The sequence below is a fragment of the Sarcophilus harrisii genome, chromosome 1 (genome assembly GCF_902635505.1).
Source record: "Sarcophilus harrisii chromosome 1, mSarHar1.11, whole genome shotgun sequence".
Lineage (NCBI taxonomy): Eukaryota > Metazoa > Chordata > Mammalia > Dasyuromorphia > Dasyuridae > Sarcophilus > Sarcophilus harrisii.
In genome coordinates, this window is record NC_045426.1 from 366,018,065 (window position 1) to 366,041,635 (window position 23,571).

The 23,571-nt window shown below is 33.3% G+C and overlaps 1 protein-coding gene across 7 annotated transcripts in view; it reads left to right on the top strand.

The window, feature by feature from the left end:
- Positions 1-23,571, top strand: part of PIAS2 (protein inhibitor of activated STAT 2) — a 136,886-nt gene that overhangs the window by 67,464 nt on the left and 45,851 nt on the right. For all 7 annotated transcript variants that reach the window (XR_004230861.1, XM_031945981.1, XM_031945982.1 and 4 more), the window contains exons 2-3: positions 14,052-14,526; positions 22,013-22,097. Coding sequence is in view for 6 of the 7 variants with exons in the window: in XM_031945980.1 (XP_031801840.1) it covers positions 14,052-14,526; positions 22,013-22,097 (560 nt within the window). In the remaining variant the exon portion in view is untranslated. The remainder of the gene's footprint in view (positions 1-14,051; positions 14,527-22,012; positions 22,098-23,571) is intronic.

Consider the following 23,571-nt stretch of genomic DNA (forward strand, 5'->3'; position numbering starts at 1 on the left):
AACACAATGTTTTACAAGGGTCAATGTTGAAAAATTAGACATACATATGTTTTATAAATAAAAAGCTTTTATTAAAACAAAACAAACAAACAAAAAAACAATACAACCACTCATTCTGTCATGTAAATGAGGTGCAGAGGAAGAATTAGACACAGCCCACTGCATTAGAGGGAAGGAGGGCTCATAGTTCTAGAAGTATTCACATTGGAAATGGATTAAATAGACAACATTACATATATAGATTGTGAAGGGTATAGCAACCTCTAAAATCTAAAAAGAAATGAGGGAGGAGGGATGGATGGGTGGGAAACAAAGTGTGTGGGGGGGGGAAAAACAAGGGAAGGGATCCATGGATGGAGGAGGTTACATAATAGCATGGCAAGTTAGAAGTAAGGAAGTAAAGAAAAGATGGATACTCATGAATATAATTTCTTTTATTTATACACACACACTTTCTTGAATTCGTATTTGTTATATATTTTGAATTCTCCCTGATCTTCTACTGGGCTCATGACAAATGTTCTCTTTTTCTTTTGTTTCATTTTATTTTGTATTCCTTTTCTGTTTTTTCTTTTTTCTTGCTCTATTTCTTTAAAGAAAATAAAGTCAAAGAAATCTCATTACCAAAGTTCTGGCATTGTCAAGTGGCTAAACATCAGAAACAGGAATTTTAACTATTAAGGATCTATTACCTTCCCTTTTTGTCTTTATATCTTAAAGACCATGGGACTCTTTCATGTGACAGCAGATTTGACTATCTGTTGAAGGATTAAGGGAAGAAGTAAAGAAGTCATTTGATGGATGACAGTTTGCGGTTTGAATCATTGGAAGGGACTTGTGAATAAATGAGTTCACAGACCCATTTAAGAATTGAGAAGATTGGAAACATCAGATAATTTTGTTTTCAATTGGTTGGTGGTCAAGAATATTGGTTATTAGTCCTGGGTGCTTCCTGGTTGAGGCAAACATTTCTTCCTCTTTCTTCTCTAGGTGAGATCCAGAGATGGTGGTGTTAAGCCTGAGTATGTTGATGTTAAGGGCAGTGAAGAGAATTACCTGGTAAAGGAGTGCCCTGTGTATTTTGAGTGTATGTTTTATCTTTATTCCACTGTTCTAGATATTCTGATGATGAGAGGCTCTTGTCAGTTTAAGTGTCGTAGGTGGTGGCTCCATCTTCTTGAGACCTGAGTGGCTGTGATGATTGAAGACACATTCACCAATTGAGAGTGGGCAACATACATAGTACTTGCTGTGTTTTTAAATAGCTGTCTAAGTATCAGGACACTGGCATTTTTTTTAGTAGTGTTACAGTCCTCAGTATATTAGAATGTCATATTCTTCACAGTATGGTTCCCACGTGAGGTGAAGTACTGAAGTTATTACAGTAAACTCTTGTTCCTCTACCTTTCTCCATTTCTAAATTACAAATCCTTTACTTTCTGTAATTTCCCCTTTTTTTCTACTCTCTGTCCCCAAATCTTTCTGTTCCTTAGGTATTTAGCAAATTAAGCTGAGTTCACCTGCTAGAAATTTAGTTTGCATAATTTAGTAGTGATTCACTGGCAGCTCAATGTTTGACAATTCATATTCTCATCTTCAGATAGTGCCTATTCCCAGGTCTTCCTTCTCTTCCATTCCCCATCTTTCCTTTATGCTTCATTGTCATGTGGCCTAGCCTCTTCATTAAAATTGAAAGACTTGATGTTTATTCTTTACATCTCCATTTCTCAAGAATTTTTAGCATCATTATCCATCCCTTCTGTCCTTTCCTCTGGTAACAGAAGGTCCTAACTAAAACTCCTCCCTCTTATTATGCCCTTACTCCTGTTCTTTCTTCCTTTTTTCACTGTCAATCAACTGCCAGATCCCAAGACTGTAGAGTTACCCTGGCAGAAGCAGCAGGTCACACAGGAAGAAGTGAGAGGCAGCATGTGCCAAGCAAATCAAACTATCCTCACTACCTTAGCCACCAATTCCCTAAGAGACAGTCTGGTACTTTGAACTGCAAAGCAATGGAGAGATGGAGATAGGGCCTGGCAGCTGCTCCTACAGGAGCTATAGCTACCACCCAATTAAGGAAGGCTTAGAAAGAAAAGGTTTTGCCACCAAATTCTTTAGTTTTGTCAAATAGTTGAACATAAGAAACTAATATTTTATCAGTGGAATGATGTTAAGACATTTTGCTATCTGCTTTGCTGTTGTACCCTAAAGACCCTGAGACTGTTCCATCACATTTGCAGTGGAAATTTTGAATATGTATCTTTTCTTCAAAATGTAAGCTCACGCTATTATATAGAACTTGCTTTTTTGAAAATTAGATCAAATTTAGTACATTTAAAAACCATCTTGATGATCTGTTTCTTGAAGTTCCTTGTGTTTCTGTACATTAAAAATATTTCAGTGATCCTCCTTTTTTACATTTTAATTATCTTTTTTTCTTTTCCTAAATTGCTCCCATTTAAGAAAAACACCACAAAATCTTTGAAATCAATGTTTAGTAATGTAACAAATTTACAAATTTACCCATGTATGAAAATATCTGACTCTGCACTACTCATTACTTCTACCTTAGAAGGCAGGTAGAATGATCGTTCATTAATCTTGAGGAGTTGTGGTTGTCCACTGCATTAGCAACAGCAAAAATGGTAGCTAATATTACTTAGTGCTTACTATATTCCAGACACTATGTAGAGCAGTTTACAATTATCTCATTTAATCTTCACAACCCCCCTGGGAGATAATGTTCTGCTATAATTCCCATTTTCCAAAAGAGAAAACTGAGGTAAACAGGTTGAGTGACTTGACCCGGAGTCTTTGGTCAGGAAATGTCTGAGGACAGGTTTGAACCCAGTTTTTACTGATTCTAGGTCTAGTGATCTATCTTTTGTGTCATCTAGCTGCAGCTGCCTGGGAAATGACTACAAAAGGATACAAATTTTCAGTCCTCTAATCCAAACTAATGGCCCTTAAGTTTTATAAAGTTTTTCTTTATTCTCTTGCTTCTTATCACTTAATTTTACAGTGTTTTATATTGATTCTTCAATTTTTTTCTGATTCCATGCCTTTTGTCATTTTATGCCACAGTAATACATTCATATACCACATTTATTAAGCCATTCGCAATTTATGAACATTTCCATACCTTAACACATATTTTTCATTCATTGATTCTGTATTTTGATTGGATTTTTGTTTCCACTTTGAGTCAGTTCCTGTAAATCTTCCCATGCTTCTATTTATTTATGTTCATTATTTTTTAAGGCTGGGAATATTTTTTCCCTTTTTTTTATTGAAGTTTTTTATTTTCAAAACACATTCAAGGATAGTTTTTCAACAATGACCCTTGAAAAACTTTGTGTTCCAATTTTTCCTTCCTTCCCCCCATCCTCTCCCATAGATGGCATGTAATCAATACATATTTATACAATTATCTTGCTGCACAAAAAAAAAAAAAGATCAAAAAATAAAGAAAAAAGAAAATTCAAGCAAACCACAAAATAACAGTTAAAAGGCTGTATTGTGATTTACCTCAGTTCCCACAGTCCTCTCTGTGGGTGTAGATGATTCTCATTATCACAAGATCATTGGAACCAGCCTGAATCATCTCAATGTTGAAAAGAGCCATGTCCATCAGAATTGATCATCATATAATTTTGTTTTTGCTATGATCTCCATTGCTATGATCAATGATCTCCTAGTATTCTGTTCATTTCACTTACATTAAGCTATGAAAACTTACATAGCTATTTCCTTATCAATAGGAATCTTTTATATATATACTAATATCAAAACTGGTACTATAAATATTTTAGTGCATTTGGAGCTTTGTATGCCTAGGAGTGGAATATCTATTTGTGAATATTTTACTCACATGGCATAATTCCAAATTATATTCTCAAATAAGTTAAATCACTTCACTGCTCTATGAACTGTATATTAGTATACCTCTCTTTTTTTTTTTTTCAAAGTGGTCTTGTTTGAGAATTCCAGGTCCCAGGATCAACAAAAGAGAGGACTAGCTACCTCAGGAAACTAGAGGGCACAGTGGATAGACCCCTGGGTCTGGAATCAAGAAAATCCAAGTTCAGATCCCATCTTAGGCATACACTAGTTTTTACGACTCTAGGCAAAATACATTAAACTCATCTCAGTTTTCTCAACTGCAAAATAATAGCATCTACCTCTTAAGGGTTGTGAAAATCAAATGTGATAATATTTGTAAAGTATTTAGAACATTTCCTGGCAAATGATAGGTGATAGGTATATAAATGTTTATTCCTTTTCCCTTTACCTCCCAATCATTCAGACCCCTCCAAAATAGGAATTAGGTAAAAGATATAAAGTAGTTTCAACCACCTTAGCATCCTTCAGGTAACAAGTCAGAGAGCTAACAGCCTAATCAGTACAAGGTTCTCTTACTATTGTCATATTTGGATAGAGCTATACAAATCAGCTCATAGGTTTGTAGCAGAACTTAGCCATGCCCCTCACTCCCAATCACAGAAAGCCAAAAGACAGACCCTTACTCTGGCTTAGCATTACAACCATGGTAGCTTTTTTGAAAATTTTATAAGCCAAAGAACTGAGAACAGAGAGAGATGGGATAGGATGCAACTGTATATGTGGTACTATTAGATTAAAAAAAAAAAAAATGGATTGGGATGGGAAAAACTGACATATAGCAATGGTTAATTCTGTTCCCTAGATGTCACTGAGGCAGAGACTGATGAATTGTGATTTGTGCAATGAAGAAAGGAGAGTTTCTCTTTTGTGTTTCTCCTGAAACAAACATCATCAAAAAGAAAAAAGTTAGAAAATGAATAATAAAGGGAGTGTAAGAAAAAAAGATTGAGATTAATGTTTCTGAATTCCTGACAAATAGCCTTTAAGATCTGGGAATTAAGAATTGGAATTCCACAAATAATGGTTATTTTATATTTTTCACAACATTTAACATACTTGCTTTTAAAGATGAATGACTAATAGTAAATGGTAAAACTTTTTTCTGTAATAGTGTTATTCTAACAATTTGGAAAATTTTCTGTATAAATAATTGCAATTTCTAATTGATAATTAATATATTGATTGAGTTTAGACTTCATTTTCCTTCTAAAACTTATTTCTTGGAACAATACTTTTAGGATTTGTATAATGCCTAATTCCATGCCCAAAAAGCTTTTGCAAGAATAACTTCCTTAGCAGCTGACCGAGCCTTGAACATAAATGTATAACATGGCAGTAGTTCTAACTCAGCCTGACTGATAGATTGTGACTTGTTTCTCTATTCTTTTGAGGACATTTTCTCATGGAAATGTCAACTCAACATTTGAGTGTCATCATTTCCTGCTTTTGCTTTTCATTTGATATCAGTGGATTCTTTTGAACTAGTAAAATCTCTATTGATTCTAAACTCTTAATTCCTATATGGAAATCACATTTTTTTTTCTTTTTCATTTCTCAATTGATTTTTCGTGGGATTTGGAAAAATACATACATTTTCTGAGGCATGCTAAATAAAAGGAAATTTCTTCATTGAAAGGAGAAGTCCCAAAAAGAAGAAAGTTGAGTTAAAAATCTTGAATATAAGCAGAAAATAGCAGGGAAGATATTAATATGAATATAAATTGAAAATTGAATATGAATTTCAGATCAAGGAAAAGAATTCAGATATTGATAGATAGTCAAAGCCAAGGGAGAATAAATCACTTGAAGAGGCAGAGAGTTATGGATGCCCAAGAGAGCATCAAACTACAGCAGGAATGCTCCTGAATGATTTAAAAGAGAAGTAAAAAACGTAAAAGCAAAATTGGTGCCCTTACATTGCAGAAATAATTGGGAGAGTAGAAAATTTTGAATCCAGGATAGGAAACCTAACCAAAGAAACAAGAGAGAACAGCTGATTATCCTTCTTTCTGTACATTTGAATTTCTAGCCTAGAAGAGAAGCAAAATCCAAGAAACATGATCTCCAAATAAGCAAAAAAATGATTTCAAAGATAGGTATTCTAATTAAATTTAGATTATTGGTTTTAGAGGCAGCTAGGTGGCGCAGTAGAGAGAGCACTAGTCCTGAAGTCAGGAAGACTTGAGTTCAAATGTGGTCTCACTTAATACGGTCCTGATTGTGTGACCCTGGGCAAGTCACTTAACCCCAATTGCCTCAGCAAAAAAAACCCCAAAAAACACCAACAACAAAAAAACCCCAAAGATTATTGGTCACCCAGAAGAACAAGACAAGTCAGAAACCTTGAATACTTTAACATAAGGAATGATACTGAAAAATTACTCCAAAAAACCAAATGTTAATGGAAAGAATTCATGAAACACCTCCGGGAGGGGAAACATTGCAAACCAAAACCCATAATGCATACATTTAACTGTTCCAGTGATAAGTAAGAAATTCTGCATGACACCAGGACAAAGATCTTAAAATATAAAGGAAAAGAATTTCAGATTAGCATTAGACTATTCTGTATCCGGCTGAAACCATTAGAGGAAGTGGAATAAATGATTTGATTTAAAAAACAAAGATGTTCAAGATGCATTTCAAGAGAAAAAAATATGTAAACTTCAGCATAACCATTTATGGAAAAGAGATGGGCATAAAGTCAAAAAGTGGCTTTGGAAGTATTCCTACAGAGAAAACCACATATGAACTGATTATTTGCTTTTTGAATGCCCCAGATAATAGAAAAGAAACATAAATGGGCAGTAATCAAGAAAGTATAGGTAATTAAATAAATTACCGCAGAAAAATGAAAAGTAAATAAAAACCTAAAAAGGAATGAAATTTAGAGATTGAACAAAATAATGAGGAAGCATTAAGATGCGCTAAAGCAAGGATAAAAACAGAAACGAAATAGAAGAGATGGTAGAGTTATATGCCTAAAGCATCATGGTCTAACTATTACAACACTCTACCTATAAATGAATCAGTTTTTTTATGGCATTAAATTGCAGAATGGGACCATGTAAAAGGGGAAAATTTAACTTGATGTATCTTGATCAAGTCAAAGCCTAATAACAGTTAAGGGAAAATAAGTTTTTTAGTCCTTCAGGAAAAAGAGAGCCTAAAGGAGAATGAAAAGAATGAATAGGAGAGTTCAAAAAACGAGAAATCTGATTTCAGTAACAAGAAGTAGTATGCTAGCATTGCATGCAATCGTATGCAGCGATTATAATGATGGGCATCAGATCCTGGGGACAAGTAATATTCCGAATAGTGGGAAGGCTTGCATTCACAGAGGATTGCATGGTAAATAGTGCAGAAATTATCATGGAAAGGGCAGAGATTAGCACTAAATTGTACAGAGAGGAAGAAAAATTCTGATTGTGGGACAATATTCTTTTTGTCACCTGCAGGAATTGGTATTTTTAAGAGTAAGGTACATTCATAAAGGAGACGGAAGGAGGAGTATGTATGATTGGAGGCAAGATCTATAGTGATAATGTGGAAACTAGAACAGTTCATCTAAAATATTGGAAATGTCCCATGAATGTTTGAGATACTGAAGAAATATTTTTATCATGTTGTCAATATATAAATTATTCTGCTTCTTTTCATTCTGTGTGTGTATTCTTTTTTTGATCACTTAAGATTTTGTTATTACCCCTTATGTCCTCCTCCTTGTTTGTAAAGAAGTCTACTTGTGCATCTAACTTATGTGAGATAATATCTATTTCCCCTTTCCTTTTCCCCTATTAGTCTTAACATTCTTTTCATAGGATTCAGATGGAGTGTGTGTGTACACATATATATTTTCTCTCTGGATAATCTCATAGAATGTAAACTGTTTTCTCTTGTGTAATTAACAGAAACTCACAAGATTCAAGTTTTTATGATTTGGAGTAAAGGAATAACAAAGTGTTAAAAACTCAAAATTTTTACTAATATCTATAATCAAGTCTGATTTTGATTTGATAAACTGATTAGGTATACTTCTCAATTCAGAATTAATCATGGAATATCAATTTTTAAATTTCACAGTAGATACCTGAAGTTAAAGACTTGAGGGAGTCAAACTAATTAGGGAGCTAACCGTTACATTGATTGATCATTAATACATAATAAATCAGTGCAGCCTAATGTTAATACAATGGATAGAGTACTAGGCCTGCAATGAAGAAGATTCATCTTAAGTTCAAATTCATCATCAGACACTTAATAGCTGTGTGCACCTGAACAAGTCATTTAACCCTTTTTGCCTCAGTTTCTTCATCTACAAGCAAGAAACAATAACAGCAGTACAAAATAAGGTGGGACATTAATTCTCAATTCCACAGCTTATAGATGTTTTGGGATAATTCTTCTGGTTTGTGTCTTGAGTATCATCATAGTAACTTTTCAGGGTAGTTTTGTTGTCATTTGCTATATTCTTCCAGCTTATTTTTCTGACTTCACACTTAATATTAGGGGTGGAGATCTACAGATTCTAGAGAAAAGTCTGGTCTGGTTTGTAGTTCCTTCCTCTTTACTTCCCTCTTTACCTCCCTTCCTTTCTTCCTTTCTTTTTGTGTTATTCCAGGATATCAGGGGCAGTTGAAACTGAAGACTCATATAATAAACCTTCATTGTTCACAAAGTGGCCTGATCCAATATAAAATCTGCTTCTTCCTCTACTCCCTTCTCCCCTTAATCTGAGCTCAGCAAGAGCTTGGGATTTTTTTTTTAATACCTAAATGTTTCTCATATAATGGGAATGTACTAGAAATTGTTCTTATAAATGCAGGAATAAAGCAAGTATGTCTTATTACTCTGACCATTCATTGATACAGTTCTAGTTGTGCTAGTGTTCCAACTGAAATTAAGTTTAACTGATGCTCAAAATTCTAAGCACATATACTTTATTGATAACTCTAGCAATCACCAGTGAAAGTGGTCTCTCAGCTCCTTAGCCAGCCAAAAGATCATGAATTGGATGGAGCTTCATACTCTATAGTTTTGGTATAGTATACTCTACAGGAGAACAAAGAGCAGGAAGTTTCCATAGTTGGTTATTAGATTTTTCCATAGATTGGCTACAAAGTCAGAAACTAATATTATTGGCTAGAAATCAAGATGTAGACTAACAACTTCTTCCATCTAGGAATGCTTATTGATTTAACCCATTTGCAGAAATAACTAATGGCATATATAGGTAAAAAAATTTTTCTAATTTATAAGGCTAGTCAGTGGCATAGAGATAGGTTTTCTTTTAAGTGATTTACAGAGAAACAACTTTTACATCTGACTCATACACAAACATGGTTTAGTCATTTACAAAATAGAATAAAATCTAAAATATAAAAGCAATATTTCATTTTCTTACCAGCAATACCAGTAAGACCAAAAAAAAAAAAAAAAAAAAAAAAAAGAAAGAAAAAGAAAGAAAAGAAGTTAAAAGCACATAAAGAGAAGATAAAATATTTCTATTTGCTGGTGGCATGGTGATTACTTAGAAAATCCTAGGGATTCAGCAAAGATACTAATTGAGAAAATAGCTTCAACATAGTTGCAGAGTACAATATAAACCGTTAAAAATCAAGAGCATGCCTACCTATCATTATGATAAAATCTGAGAATCAGTAATAGAGAGAAATTAACATTTCCATGTAACTACAAAATGTATAAACTATCTGGATATTAGTCTGCTAAAGCACACAGAATACTTGAGTGAAGTACAAAATCTCCTTAAATATATAGTTTTTAAGTGCTTAGAGGATTATTCTCTTAACATGACTAATGTACTAGTTTATGCTAATGACTAATTATTAAAAATGATAATACTAACCAAAGTTAAATCATAGTTTCAATGGTATATCAAACTCAAAGCACTGTTTTATACAATTCAATAAAATAACAGAAAAATTTGTAAATATATCTAGAATATCAAGGGAAATGATACTATGTTCCATAGTAAAGGAAAACCAGAATCTGGAACTGGAAGTAGTCCAGAGGAAGGGATCAAGGAAGCTCCTGAAACCAGTTGAAACTAAATAAAACTGAGCAAAACTATGCTCTGACTTCTATAAAGTATGTGAGTTCATTTTGAGTTTTTTAAACCTGCACTTGCAGGAGCATTAAAAATTTAAACGACTTTTTAATCATCTTGAGGTTAGTCATTTGCTCTTATTTAGGATTCAGAATTTTGTTTCCAACATGAAGAGAGTGAAGAAAGGATTGAACTTCCAGACCTCAAACTATTTTAAAGCAGCAATTATCAGAATCATCTGGTATTGGTGTAAAGATAGGTAGAGCAGTAGAACCAGACTGGAAAAGGAATAATTGGAAACAATGAAATTTGTTTTTTATATTCTGGAAAACATAAATCACTTAAGAAAGAATTCTCTCTTCTTTTTTAAAATTGCTTGAAAGTACGGGAAAACAGAAAGACCATCATCTTACTCTGTGGTCCATAATGTACTCTAAGTGGGTATGTGACCTTAATATTAAATATAATAGATAATATGATAAAAGTAGAAGAGATTTAGATAATGCTTTTACAGCGGAGATATTTTCTTAAAGGAAATTTCAAGAGATAAAATAGAAACTTTGAAACATGAAATTGAAGATCTACATAAACAGAATGCACCTAATATAAAAAAGGAACTAGTTGAATTGTAGAAATCTTTCTATGAAATTTTTTGTTAAAATTTGATATCCAAGATAATTAAACAATTAAAATTTGGCATGCATGTTTATGAATGTGACATAATTCTAATTCTCCAATAGATGTGTTCACAGAATATGAACCAACAGTTCTCAAAAGATCTATATGAACCATTTGAAAAAATGCTAAGAGAATAAGAGAAATGTTAATCAGAGGAGTTTTAACTTCCTTGCTGGGAAGTTGGTAGAGAGTGAAATTTTGGAAGGGTTATTTTTGTGGGACAATGGGCATTGTTCCACACCATTTTTAATGGTTCTGGATATCAGTATAATTTATATTTTAGGAAATATTTAGGAATTATGCAAATAAAATGACTAAAGTATCCATACTCTTTTAACCAGAGATTTCACTACTAGTCATACCAAAGGGGCATACCCATAGTTACTAAAATATTTATAATAGTACTTTTTGTGCTAACAAAGAATTGAAAGCAAGGTAGATGACTATCATTTGGGGAATGACTGAACAAGTTGTGGTGCATGAATAATGGAATGCAACTATGTTGTGAGAAGTGATGAATATGATAAAAGAAAGGATGAATTTACATAAACGGTTGGAGTGAAGTAAGCATAGCCAAGAAAACATAAGCCATGACTGCAGTAATTTAAATGAAAAGAATAATCACAATAGATTTAAAGTGAATTTTTAAAAAGGACAAAGAACAGACATAGCCTCAGAGAAGAAAGCCATGCTCATAATATTTTGCTTTAGTAGAAGATATAAAGGTGTAGTGTATTGCATTATAGTTTTGAAATAATAGTTTCCAAGTTTTTCGGTGTCATGATTGCTTTCTCTTTTTCTTTATCTTTAAAAATGCTTTTGTTGTTGTTGTTGTTGTTGTTGTTGTTGTTGTATGGATCTTTGGTAATGAGTTTTGGGGGGGTCAGTTGGTTTTGCTGGGGGTTTTTCTTCTTCTTTAAAATATTTTTAAAAAAATGTTGTATGGTACTCTGGCAGTGGGGTTGAGGGGGAGTGTATGTCCTTGTACAAAATGCTTTCCTGTTTCTGCTTACTTCACCCACTATCAATTTTTCTCTGAAATTATCTCTTATTGTTATTTCTTACTGTGTAACAGTATTCCATTACATCCTTAGGCTATGGTTTGTTCAGCCATTTTTTAAAAGTCAGTCCAAAGCTCCTATAGATTATAATTTTCTTCTTTTTCCTCTTTTAATTCCTCCCCATAAGGAACAGGACATTTGTTTTGCTTTTGCTTACAACTGATGTTATTTTCCCCTTTGTTATCAGATCCCTGCTGGTTTTCCAATTCTATTTCTTTTGCTTTTCTTTTCCTTTCTCTCTCTTTCTGTCTTTTTCTGAGGCAATTGGGGTTAAGTGACTTGCCCAGTGTCACACAACTAGGAAGTGTTAAGTGTCTGAGGCCAGATTTTGAACTCTGGTCCTCCTGACTTCAGGGATAGTGTTCTATCCACTGTGCCATCTAACTGCCCCTGTTTGATGTATTTTTTACAGAACTCCAGTTTGTATATGTGTTTAACCATCTTTTGTTTCAGATAAGAATGCCATCTTTTCAGTGATAATTTGCATTCATAAATGATTTAAACTTTTGACAACTCTTCCCATGTTAGCTATCATCACTGAAGAAATGAAAGGAGGTACACAAGGCTGTGAGAGTAAAGGGTCCAACTCATGAAAGAAAAAATTCTTATTATAGTAATTCTAATGAGTTATCCAGTCTTTTACTTAAAAGATATCCGATCAGGAAAACCAGGCACCTCTAAAGACACTCATTTTACTTTTGGCTATATCAGAGTGTTGGGAAGTTTTTCCTGACAAGCCTAACATTTCCTCTTTACAACTTCCACCCATTGTTCCCTGTTCTTCCCTCTGGGGTCAAAGAGTCAAAATTTCCAGGGGACAATTCTTCAAATACTGAAGAAAGCTCTCAAATCCCTTTTGTCTGTACGTGGATGCTTGTCAAATTTCTTGTGTTGACCCAGATTATTTTGTACAAATACAACTATCTTAAATTGATGCACATCATTACGGCTTACAATTAGGAAGCCAAGCTATAGAAGTTGCCCTAAGAGATCATTTTGTATAAACATTCCTGAATGACCAGTTGACTTTCTGAGGCAAAGCAGCTAGCAGTTAGCTTATCTTGCTTTTGAGTTCTTTCCTATAAAAAGTTCCTGTCTTTTCTCTTGTAAATTGTGAATTCCACTGGGGAGCTTAGCCTGTCTTATGGTATCACAAAAAGCTTTTGCTTGTTGGTTAGAAGATGGCTTGAACATGTGAGGTTTTTTTTTTTTTTGGATGATTGGAACCTTTGTGACTTCTTGAACCCCTTCAGTAATACTCCTATAATTTCATCTATCATAATTTGATCTTTCCCCAATTGATGGACCTTTGTTTCTAGTTCTTTGATACCACAAAAGGTACTAATATGAATTTTAAAAATACTTAATTTAAATTTTTAAAAGCCTGTGGTTTCATCAGTGTGTATATTTCTTTCTACCTTACTCTTGATTATAGTTAGACTAAATAATTCACTTGGTAGCTAACTGTTACTAATAAGAAATTTCTTCAAAATTAAGGTAGACTAATCTTGGGAAACATAGATTGTCACTGAGCCTACATTCTGCTTGTCATAACTTCCTGAAATCTACCTCCATTGCCTGTTAATACATTGGCAGAGAAGTAGTGACTGATTAAGAAGATAAAGTTTTGGAAAAAATATTTGAATTGGAAAGAGATTTTGTAGCCAGTAAATAAATATAGATAGCAAACTTAGTATCTGACATAACTGGATAATAGTCTGCTTTTTTGTTGTTTGTTTAATTAGATATTCTGGCTCATAGTGTTATTACTTATTGTTCTCTGTACCTAACATTCAATCTCATGTCTCTATGTAGACTGCCTCCCATGCCTTAACTATATTCCTTCTTTACTTTTATCTCAGAATCACTAGCTTCAAGATTCAGCTCAGCCTTAGAATATATTTTATAGTTACTTATCTATATACAAGTTGTTTCCTTTAATAGGATATAGGTCTGCTGAAAGACATGGATTGTTTTAATTTAGATTATGAATATGGCTTAAAGCCATATTCATGCTATAATAAACAATAAATGTATGTTGAATGATTGTCATATGTTATGGATTGCCATTTTTCAAAGAACTATTCATCAAAATTATATCATGCTGAAATTTATGGAATATAATTTAACCTAACTGAATTTGGAAGTACAACAGGATCTTAATTTCTTAGAGTAACTAAAACTGTAAAAATAGTGATTGGCATATAGTGGGTGTGTGAAAATGCTGGTTAATAATGTTCTAGAAGATAAACTAGGCTACATTGTATTTTATAAGTGGCATTTTTGTTTTCATGAGAAGGGACTACTGGCTTATATATTTTTTCCTTTTTTTTCTTTTTTAGAATATGGTTTCTAGTTTTCGGGTTTCTGAGCTACAAGTATTGTTAGGCTTTGCTGGACGTAATAAAAGTGGACGCAAGCATGACCTCCTGATGAGGGCTTTGCATTTATTGAAGAGTGGCTGTAGCCCAGCAGTTCAGATTAAAATCAGAGAACTTTATAGACGGCGTTACCCACGCACAATTGAAGGTCTTTCTGATTTGTCCACAATAAAACCTTCAGTTTTCAATTTGGACAGTAGCTCCTCACCTGTGGAACCTGACTTGACTGTTGCTGGAATCCACTCATTGCCTTCTACTTCGGTCACACCTCAATCTCCTTCCTCTCCTGTTGGTTCAGTGCTCCTCCAAGATACTAAGCCTTCATTTGAGATGCAGCAGCCATCTCCCCCAATTCCTCCAGTCCACCCTGATGTTCAGCTGAAAAGCCTTCCTTTCTATGATGTTCTTGATGTTCTTATTAAACCTACAAGTTTAGGTAAGTGTTATTTCTTTTGGTCAGAAATTACATAGAATAAGCTGTCAGCAATTGATTAAATAGGTTGGTATTCTTGCACAAATGAATCATTAAGTACTGTTATATCAAATAATTAATGTAAGTTACTTGTAGATTTTTTTTTTAAAGCTTGACTGTTCATTTTATTAAGCTTCCATCACATTCTAATCTGAATTTTATTTGTATAATATATTTTGCCAACCTTTTGCAAAACCTTAGGTTTTGCTTCCACCCCCACTCTTCCTCTTCCCCCTTCTCCCCCCATGACCCAGAAAGCTGTTTAGTTATGAAGATGAAAAGTTTGGAAGACATTTGTCTAGAATGTGATTTTAAGATTATGTGGTCTTTTTAAATATTTACTTGCTAAGTGTTTGATAGATAAGGTAGTTTTTGTTTCTGAAAAGTATTGTCTGTAAGCTTTTTCCTCTAGTATTACTATGGTTATTGATTTTGGCTATAGTTTTGGTGTTCTTGCCTTTCATTGGTTATGAGGTGACACTAGAAAGACTCAAGAATATAAAGTAGATTGGTCGGTAGGGTTGGGTTGGGGATACTGTATCCACACTTAGAGTGTCCTGAGAAACAAGACAGAAAATCTGGGAAAAGATATTTTTTTCTTGGAATGCCCTTCATTTTCCACTGAGAAATGATTATGAAAGAAGTGTATGAGAGTAGTTAGGGGAAGAGTTGATGCTGCTTCATGCCTACTGGTAAACTGGTATTTTTCTTAAAGAGGATAGTTAGCAAAGTTAGACTGTTATGTAATGAAATGACATTACTTAGGATAATATTATTTTAGAATGCATCTAGGCCATATGATTTTATCTCCTAGAATTATTAAAGTAGCCTATTATAAATCATTTTCCCGTGAAACTTTGAACTGGATGAGTTCCAATGAACATGAATATTAATGATTTGGCAAAAAAGTGCAAACAGTAAATTAACACAATAACTATGTGATATTTGTTGGAGAAAGCTTTATATAACAAATGTAGGATTAAAGTTGAACCTTGAAAGATGAGTAGGATTTCTGGATAAGTTGAAGGCAAAAAAGATCACATTTTATATGTAAAAAACAATATACCCCTAGAGACAGAAATGAAGATGATGGTATTTATCCCAAAACAATAAGATTGCCCTGACCAGAGATGAACTTTTGAGTTTTTAGGGTTAACAGAAATATCTCTTGACTTATTTTTAAAAGGCAGATTACACATTTATTTATTTGCTTTTGAGCTGCTTAAGTTTTCTTATGTTTCAAAAATTAACTAAATAAGTTATTCTCTTCTATTATAGTTATGTATTTGTGTGAATGGGCATTTTTAAGATAAACAGGAACAAAAGCTGCATTCACTTTTGTTTACTTTTTATTTTTAAATTTTTCAGTAATATTTTATTTTTCAAATACACGCAAATATAGTTTTCAGTATTCACCTTTGCAAAACCTTGTGCTTCAAATTTTCTCCTTCTTTCCCTTTCCCCCTCCCCAAGACAGGAAGCAATCCAATATAGGTTAAACATGCAACTCTTCTAAACATATTTCCATAATTGTCATGGAGTGTAAGAAAATAAGCTCAAAAGAGAAAAGAACACAAAAGGGAAAAAAAAAAACAAGAAAACAATAATAAAAAGATGAAAATCTGTGCTTTGATCCACATTCAGTCTCTCATAATTCTCCCTTTGGATGTGAATGGTCCTTTCCATTACAAGTATTGTTTAGTTTTTTGAAGCAAAAAAAAATTTTCTTTTTAAATCCCCAACCCTACTTAATTGATAGTGTTAGATCAGAATAAAAGTGGTTGAAAAGCAATACTTTATAGATACTTGAAGTAATTTTAAAAGATTTTACTGCTGGAATGCTGTTGAAGTTTTGTTTAAATTTTGATAATAAAAAATTTGAGGAACCCATTGAAGTAGAATTTAGATATATAAACTTAATAACTTAAGCAGTCATATCTATAAAAATGACTTCTGAATCCCTCTCTCCCATATGGACTACTTGGATTGTAGACCTAACCAACATGACAATGAATGCATTATTCCATATCCATAGTCTCATACTTCTCCAAAGAACTGCCTTCTAATACTTGAATTTCTTAATTGCACTTAAAATTTAATAATCAATTCAGTTCCTTTCAACAAATTTTTCAAAGTTCTTCAGCTGGTAACTTAAACTTTATATTAACATTGTCTCTTACCTCATTAGACCTGAACCATAACTGATTGTAAATACTTTTTATTTTATTTTTTTGCTGAGGCAGTTGGGGTTAAGTGACTTGCCTCAGTGTCATATATAGCTAGGAAGTGTTAAGTGTCTGAGATTACATTTGAACTCAGGTCCTCCTGATTTCTGGGCTGGTGCTCTATCTACTGCACCACCTAGCTTCCCTGTAAATACATTAAATACATTAAAAATACATTAAAAGGTGTGGGTGTCAGCATTTTAGAATTTCAGGGATGGTTTTTATTTTTTAACTCTGTGCCACAGTAATCATTGATTTTTTTTTTTTATGTGAAGTTTGATTGTTTCTGTTCTTATGTGAGTTTAAGGTTTTTAATATGCTTTTATATCATTATTGCAATTTTCAGTCACATCAAGTATAATTAAGTTTCTGCTCCTAGAATGTGGTAGGTTTTGGGAAAGAGTAAGTATTTCATAATAAGATAAACAGTAATACAAATTATAGTATAGTTCAAGTAAAAAAAATAATGAGTGCTTAGTTCAAATGACATTATTGGGGGAGATGCTATCACAAATAGATTTTCTTGGAGGAGATGGTTGATGTAGTATAACAGTAAGTAGACAGGTTGAGTAATGGGTGTATTCTAAAAGTAGGGAATATTCCAGGGAGGCTAGAAATTATAGGATGTGTTTGGGAGATGATAAGGAGGAGTACAGTATAGGCTAGATTGTAGTGTAGGCAAGGGACAGTAATATTAAAAGACAGGTTGGAACCCTTCTTTTGGGACTTAAAAAAGGTAAGTAATTTGGACTTGTAATTTAAAAGTCCTTGAAAATTTTAATAGGAGAGTGACATCATCAGATTTGTTATAGCAATATGTTCGGTGGTTTGTAAAATGAATTGTTCTATTGGCAATAGCTCATGTCAGCCTGTAAGTACAGTAATTTATTATTTCATAACAGAATGCTGACTAATGACTTGCTTAGTAAATATGTGAACTATGTTTTGAATATTATGGGCTTTAAGAAAGTTTCTGTGCCTTTCCTGTGTGACTTGTTCCGATAACATAACAATGTGTCAGAGAGACTTATTCAGTGATGGTAACAGAAAAGAATAATCTAACAGAACAATAGCCATTATTAGGCTATTAAATCTTCCCTGTGACTTTGAATAAAGTGGTGGCTGTTAGTAAAGAGGAAAAACTTTTCAGTTAACCCCGCTGGAGAAAAACATTTATATGGTGTAGTAAATAGATATGCAAAATAGAGCTTTGAATTCAGCCTATGCTGAAGCCTATGCAAGTTACTTCACTTTGCTGGCCTCAGTTTCCTTATGTATAAAATTAAGGGATTGGATTTAGTAACCTGAGACCATTCTACTTGTTAATCTGTGATCTTGTGATTTTATTATATTATTTTAACCACAGTTCCCAAGATTAATAGAATAATTTTGGATGTTTGCTATAAGGAAATGACATTTTTAATTTTAGTTTTTAGGTTTTATTGTTGCTTTTTGTGTTACACTGTGGTCACTTTCCCTTCCTCCCCCTCCATTGACTGCTGTGTAACAGTGAGAAATATTTGGCAAAGCCAACTGACCGAGATCTGTACCATAGTCTGAATCCATAATCTCCCTTTCTCTCAATTGAGAGAAGAAAGTTGCCTTACTAAGTTCTTTCCAGTACTGATATTATTAGAGTATTTCACTAAAGTTTCTGGCTGTGAGTAAATAGTTGAAAAAGAAAAAGACATCTGTTCAAACTTCTTAGGGTTTCTTTAGAAAGAAAATTTAACCATGATTATCATTCCTCAAGATTCCTTCCTAGTATTAAGAAGGCAAATATTATTAATTATATGTTGAATGTTTATTTATGGATAACATTTGTTTTAGGTCAAGTTACCATATAATTTATATACATGATTTAATGGTTTTTTGTAGGGGGATAGATCTGGATTTGAAATTTCTTCTGGATGAGGAAACTCCCCTACCAAAACAGATCATTATCTCCTCTGCAACTTAAGAGTCTGAACTACATTTATATTTGCATCTATATACATATGTATGTGTTTATATACATTCATTAAATATGTATTGCTCACTTATTGTGTGCCAGATACTGTGCTAAGGTCTGAGGATACAAAAAGAAGCAACCAGTCTATCTTCAAGGAACTTAGAATCTAATGAGGTATATAAGAGGCTAACAAATATGTACAAACAAGCTATGTGCAAGATAAAAATAGGAAATAAATAAGACACGGAAGACTAGAATTAAGTTAGGAGAATGGCTTTCTGTAGAAGATAGGAATATAGACTTGAAGCCAGTAAACTGAGATAAGAAGAAAGAGCATTCTGAGTGTAGAGGGCAGCCCAAGAAAATGCCTCGAGTGGAGAGATGAAATGTCCTATTTGTGGAGCAACTAGGAGGTCTGTGTTACTCGATCAAAGAGAATGTGGGGAAGATCTAGATATGAGAAGACTGGAGAGCTATGAGGGGCTAGGTGTGAAGGGCTTTCAGTGTCAAACAGAGCATTTTGTATTTAATTCTAGATGTGATAAGGAGGTCCTGGAGCCTTAGGAAAATCATTTTGGTAGCTAAATGGAAGATGGACCAGAATAGGGAGATGAGACTAAAGGCAAGTCTACTCACTAGTCAGTTATTCATTGCAGGTGTGTGGTGAGGTGTGAGGTGACAAGGGCCTGTACCAGAATAGCATCAGTATCAGAGACGAGAAGGGGGCATATTGGAGAGATGTTGCAAAGCTGAAGTTGACAGGTTGTGGGTGACATTGGATATGAGAGTGAAGGGTTGGAGATGACACCTAACTTGCAAGTCTGAGAATTGGGAGTAATAATAATTATTACTTAATACTACAGTAATAAGGAAGGTAAGATATGTGAAAGATTTAGAGGGAAAGATAATGAGTTTTCTTCTTAAGAGAAGAAAATCAAGAAAGAGTAGTATACCAAAAACCTTAAGAGAAGAAAGTATTGAGTAGGGTGGGGGTTATTGATAGATAAACACATTGATATATAATTATATGTATATATGTATGCTATACATACTTATATGTGTATGTATATATACATGCACATAATGCATGTATACACATACGCCTGCATACATAAGTCTCTCCATGCTTTAGATAGAGCTTGTAAATTGCAAGGAAAATAACAATCTGCTTTGGTGGAGGGAGTTTCCTTACTCTGGAATTCTCTATACTGATGAAATTTCAAGTCCACCTCTAATCCCATATACAAAATAAAAGATGATGCACATATACATATGTAGATATCGTGTGTGTGTGTGTGTGTGTGTGTGTGTGTGTGTGTGTGTGTGAGAGATATTACTTTGGCATTGGGAACTTCGATGTTGATTGATAACTATTCAACAACTTTATAGTGTTAAGGGTATTCCTCAGAGGATTGAGAGGTTAAGTGATAAATGATAAGGCATGATAGGCATATGTATGACATGTATTGAGGTAGAGCTTGATCAGGTTTTCTATACACAGAGGAGTAAACGGAGACAACTCATAATTGACAGAAGTAGAAGGAATAAATAAGAAATCACTTTCTTTTTCTTTCTTTCTTTCTTTCTTTCTTTCTTTCTTTCTTTCTTTCTTTCTTTCGAGAGGGAGCAGATAAAAAATTTTATTTTACAGGAGCAAGGTAATGAACACCATCTAATGATTTAACCTAGACCATCTCAGAGTTTTTTCCATGTTCCATCTGCTTCAGGGCACTCTTGCCAATAAAGCAAAAACTTAGATCCAGAATTCAGCTCCCTGAATTATTAATGTATATAAGTGTGTTTTTATATATATAGTGTGTACACACACACACACACACATATATACACTATAGGAATCCATATGTCTTCTATATTTTTTTAGATGCCATAATTTGTTGATATTTTTGGAACTAAAAAAAAAAATCTTCTTGGTCATATCTTTGCTTGAATGATGCTGAATTCTAATTTTCAAGAATTTAACTCCCACATAGGATATTTTACCTGTGGGAAAATAAAATTTACTTTGACAGTTTCTCACTGTGTAGAAACTAAAATAGACCTTAAAGGCCATTGAATCCAACCCCTTCATTTTGCAAATGAAAAAACTGAGGCACAGAGCAATGAAAGATTTGTCCGGAATCCTACAACTAGTTTTCTATGTTAATTGAACCTAGGTCTTCTGGCTGAATGATTTGGTAGGGTGAGATTTGGCTCACAGTTGCAGTGTACCTATTTTTGGCATCTATTTTACTGTGCTCATGTGAGTTGGCTACAGAAGTAGTCATCATGTGCTACTCTGCTATATAGCAAGAATTCCCTTGGACTGTTGTAGGACTAGAGAGAGACAGGATGGTGCGGGTGGAGGGAGAGGGAAGACACATTTCTAAGTGCTTGCTTGTGTGCTAGTTACTATGCTAAAAATTTCATCAATGCTATCTCTTTTGATCCTTATAACTGCCTTGAGAGGTAGCTGTTTTTATTGTACTCATTTTACATTTGATAGAAAACCAAGACAGGTGGAGGTTAAGTAACTTTTACAGGATTACACGGGTAGTAAATGTCAGAGGCCAGATTTTAACTCAAATCTTCCTGATCCCAGATCCAATGCTTTGTCCACTGTACCATCTAGCTGCAGAGCAACATTTTGTTTTTGCAGTGTTTGGCTGTTTTCTCCTTTCATTAGCTTCAATTAAATGCTTCTTTCAGAACAGTTCTTGGAATCCTAAACAGAATCTAAGTCTTTAATTATTAATGTCCGTGGTTAAATCAAAAAATTATAGCATTTCACTTTTATCATTGAAATAATAGTTCAGATCTTGCTACTGGTTTGTATTTTTTTCAAGCAAAATACAATTGATTATATGGCACCAGAAAAGTGAATAGAATTTCTATATTTCTCTGTTTGAGATCATTTGTTGCTTGCCAGCTTTGTTATATGATAACATGGCTATTTTCATTTGATGACACTATAGTTAGAGATGAAATATTACCATATTGAAGGACTCTATATTATGGATGTTGTAACTCTGTACTTTTTTTCTGTGCTTTTAGGTTGAGGGGTAATTGAATACTAAATTTCCTGCAAATAACTTTTTAAAAACTTACACCCATATGCTCCTATCATTCATTCTGACTACTTATTAGTGTATTTCATTAATAAATATTCTAAGAATTTTGTAGGTGCTACAGTGTCTTTTGGTGTAGGTGCTTACTGGCTTTTATATTTCAGCATTTTATTGAAAGGTCATCTTTTATTGTATTTTTTTCTCTCCAGTTCAGAGCAGTATTCAGAGATTTCAAGAGAAGTTTTTTATTTTTGCATTGACACCTCAACAAGTAAGAGAAATATGCATTTCCAGGTAAGAGGAGGGTTTCAAATATATTTCAATGGGTGTGGGGCTCTTTTCTCTTTAGGGATAGCATACTAAAATTCCCTTATTTGTTAGCCATATGACTAATTTACATATGTATGCAAATATAATTGGAGGTGGACAGAAGAATTTCTTTTTTATGCCCCAAACCCAATAAATAAAGGCCTTTGATTTTGTATTATGGCAGTAATTTCAGTGACCTGCTTAATAGAAATAAAAATACAAAAGAGAAACTTTTAGAGCTTAACAGAATTGCCTAATGGATAAATGGGGAACAAATTTGAAAGTAATTCTGGATCATTACAAAAATGGCAGATGCTTAAAGTAGGAACAGGTTTTTAAATAGTAAAATTAAGTGGATATAAAAAAGGAGCAACAGAAATCTGAAAAATATACCTTTTTTTTGTTGCTGCTGTTTTTTTTTTTTTTTTTTTTTTTAATTATCATGATATGTTATAGCATTCATTCACATAGAGTGTAGCCTTTTTAGAGACCCAGGTTGAGGAAAGTATGAGCTGCTCAAACATTAAATGACTTTCCTGTGATTACAAATATAGAAGTAATTTTCATAGCACAAATGTAGAAATTTTTGCTTGTTTTTTAGATATGACATTAAAATGGATTTTCTAATATTATAAAACTTTTTTAAAATGTTCTTAAACTAGGAGGGAAAAACATTTATTTTTAAGTATTATTTTTCTCCTTTAAATGTTTTTAGCATTGAGATCACTTAAAAGAAATAATTTAATTTCCTATCTCTGTTGAAGATAAGGTGCTCATTAAGGTTAATGAAACTCACTATGGCTAGTTTTATCTCTTCATGGTTTGCATGTAGTTAGTGTAATGATAGAATTTGACTTAGCTATAGGACTTTACAATTAATTTTCAGCATTGGAAAATCTTTCAATTTCATGGAATAAGGAAAATTAAACATTGCGTGTTATAAAATTTTACACTATAGGATCATTGATTTAGAACTGGAAGGCATTTCTGAGATATAATCCAACCTATTCATTTTACAGATGGTAACACTGAGGCCTAGGGAAATTGAGTGATGTAGTGTTTTGAGATTTTCATCATAGTTAATAATCCAGGTATCAGTCTAGTAATTCATATTGAAGCATCCCCCTTCCTCCCATGTATCTCTCCTCTATCCTCCTTATTGGAAAACTCAGTAGTAGATGGTTGGGACCTGTAACAGAATTGTTACACTCTTGGTTAACAAAACTCCTTAGTGGGGCCAAAACCAGATTAAATTATAAAATATATAAGTTTCAGCATAATTTGTGGAGACCTTATATATACTTTTATGTAAAAGTTAACTAAGACTATAAACTTTTGTATGGCAGATGTCCAATAAGGACTGTGGATATTGTCATGTAGATTTTCAGTGGACCTGGATCACTATGTGGATCACTATGACCTGTAATGGTTTGAAAAGCTTTCACAGAATGTATTTTTT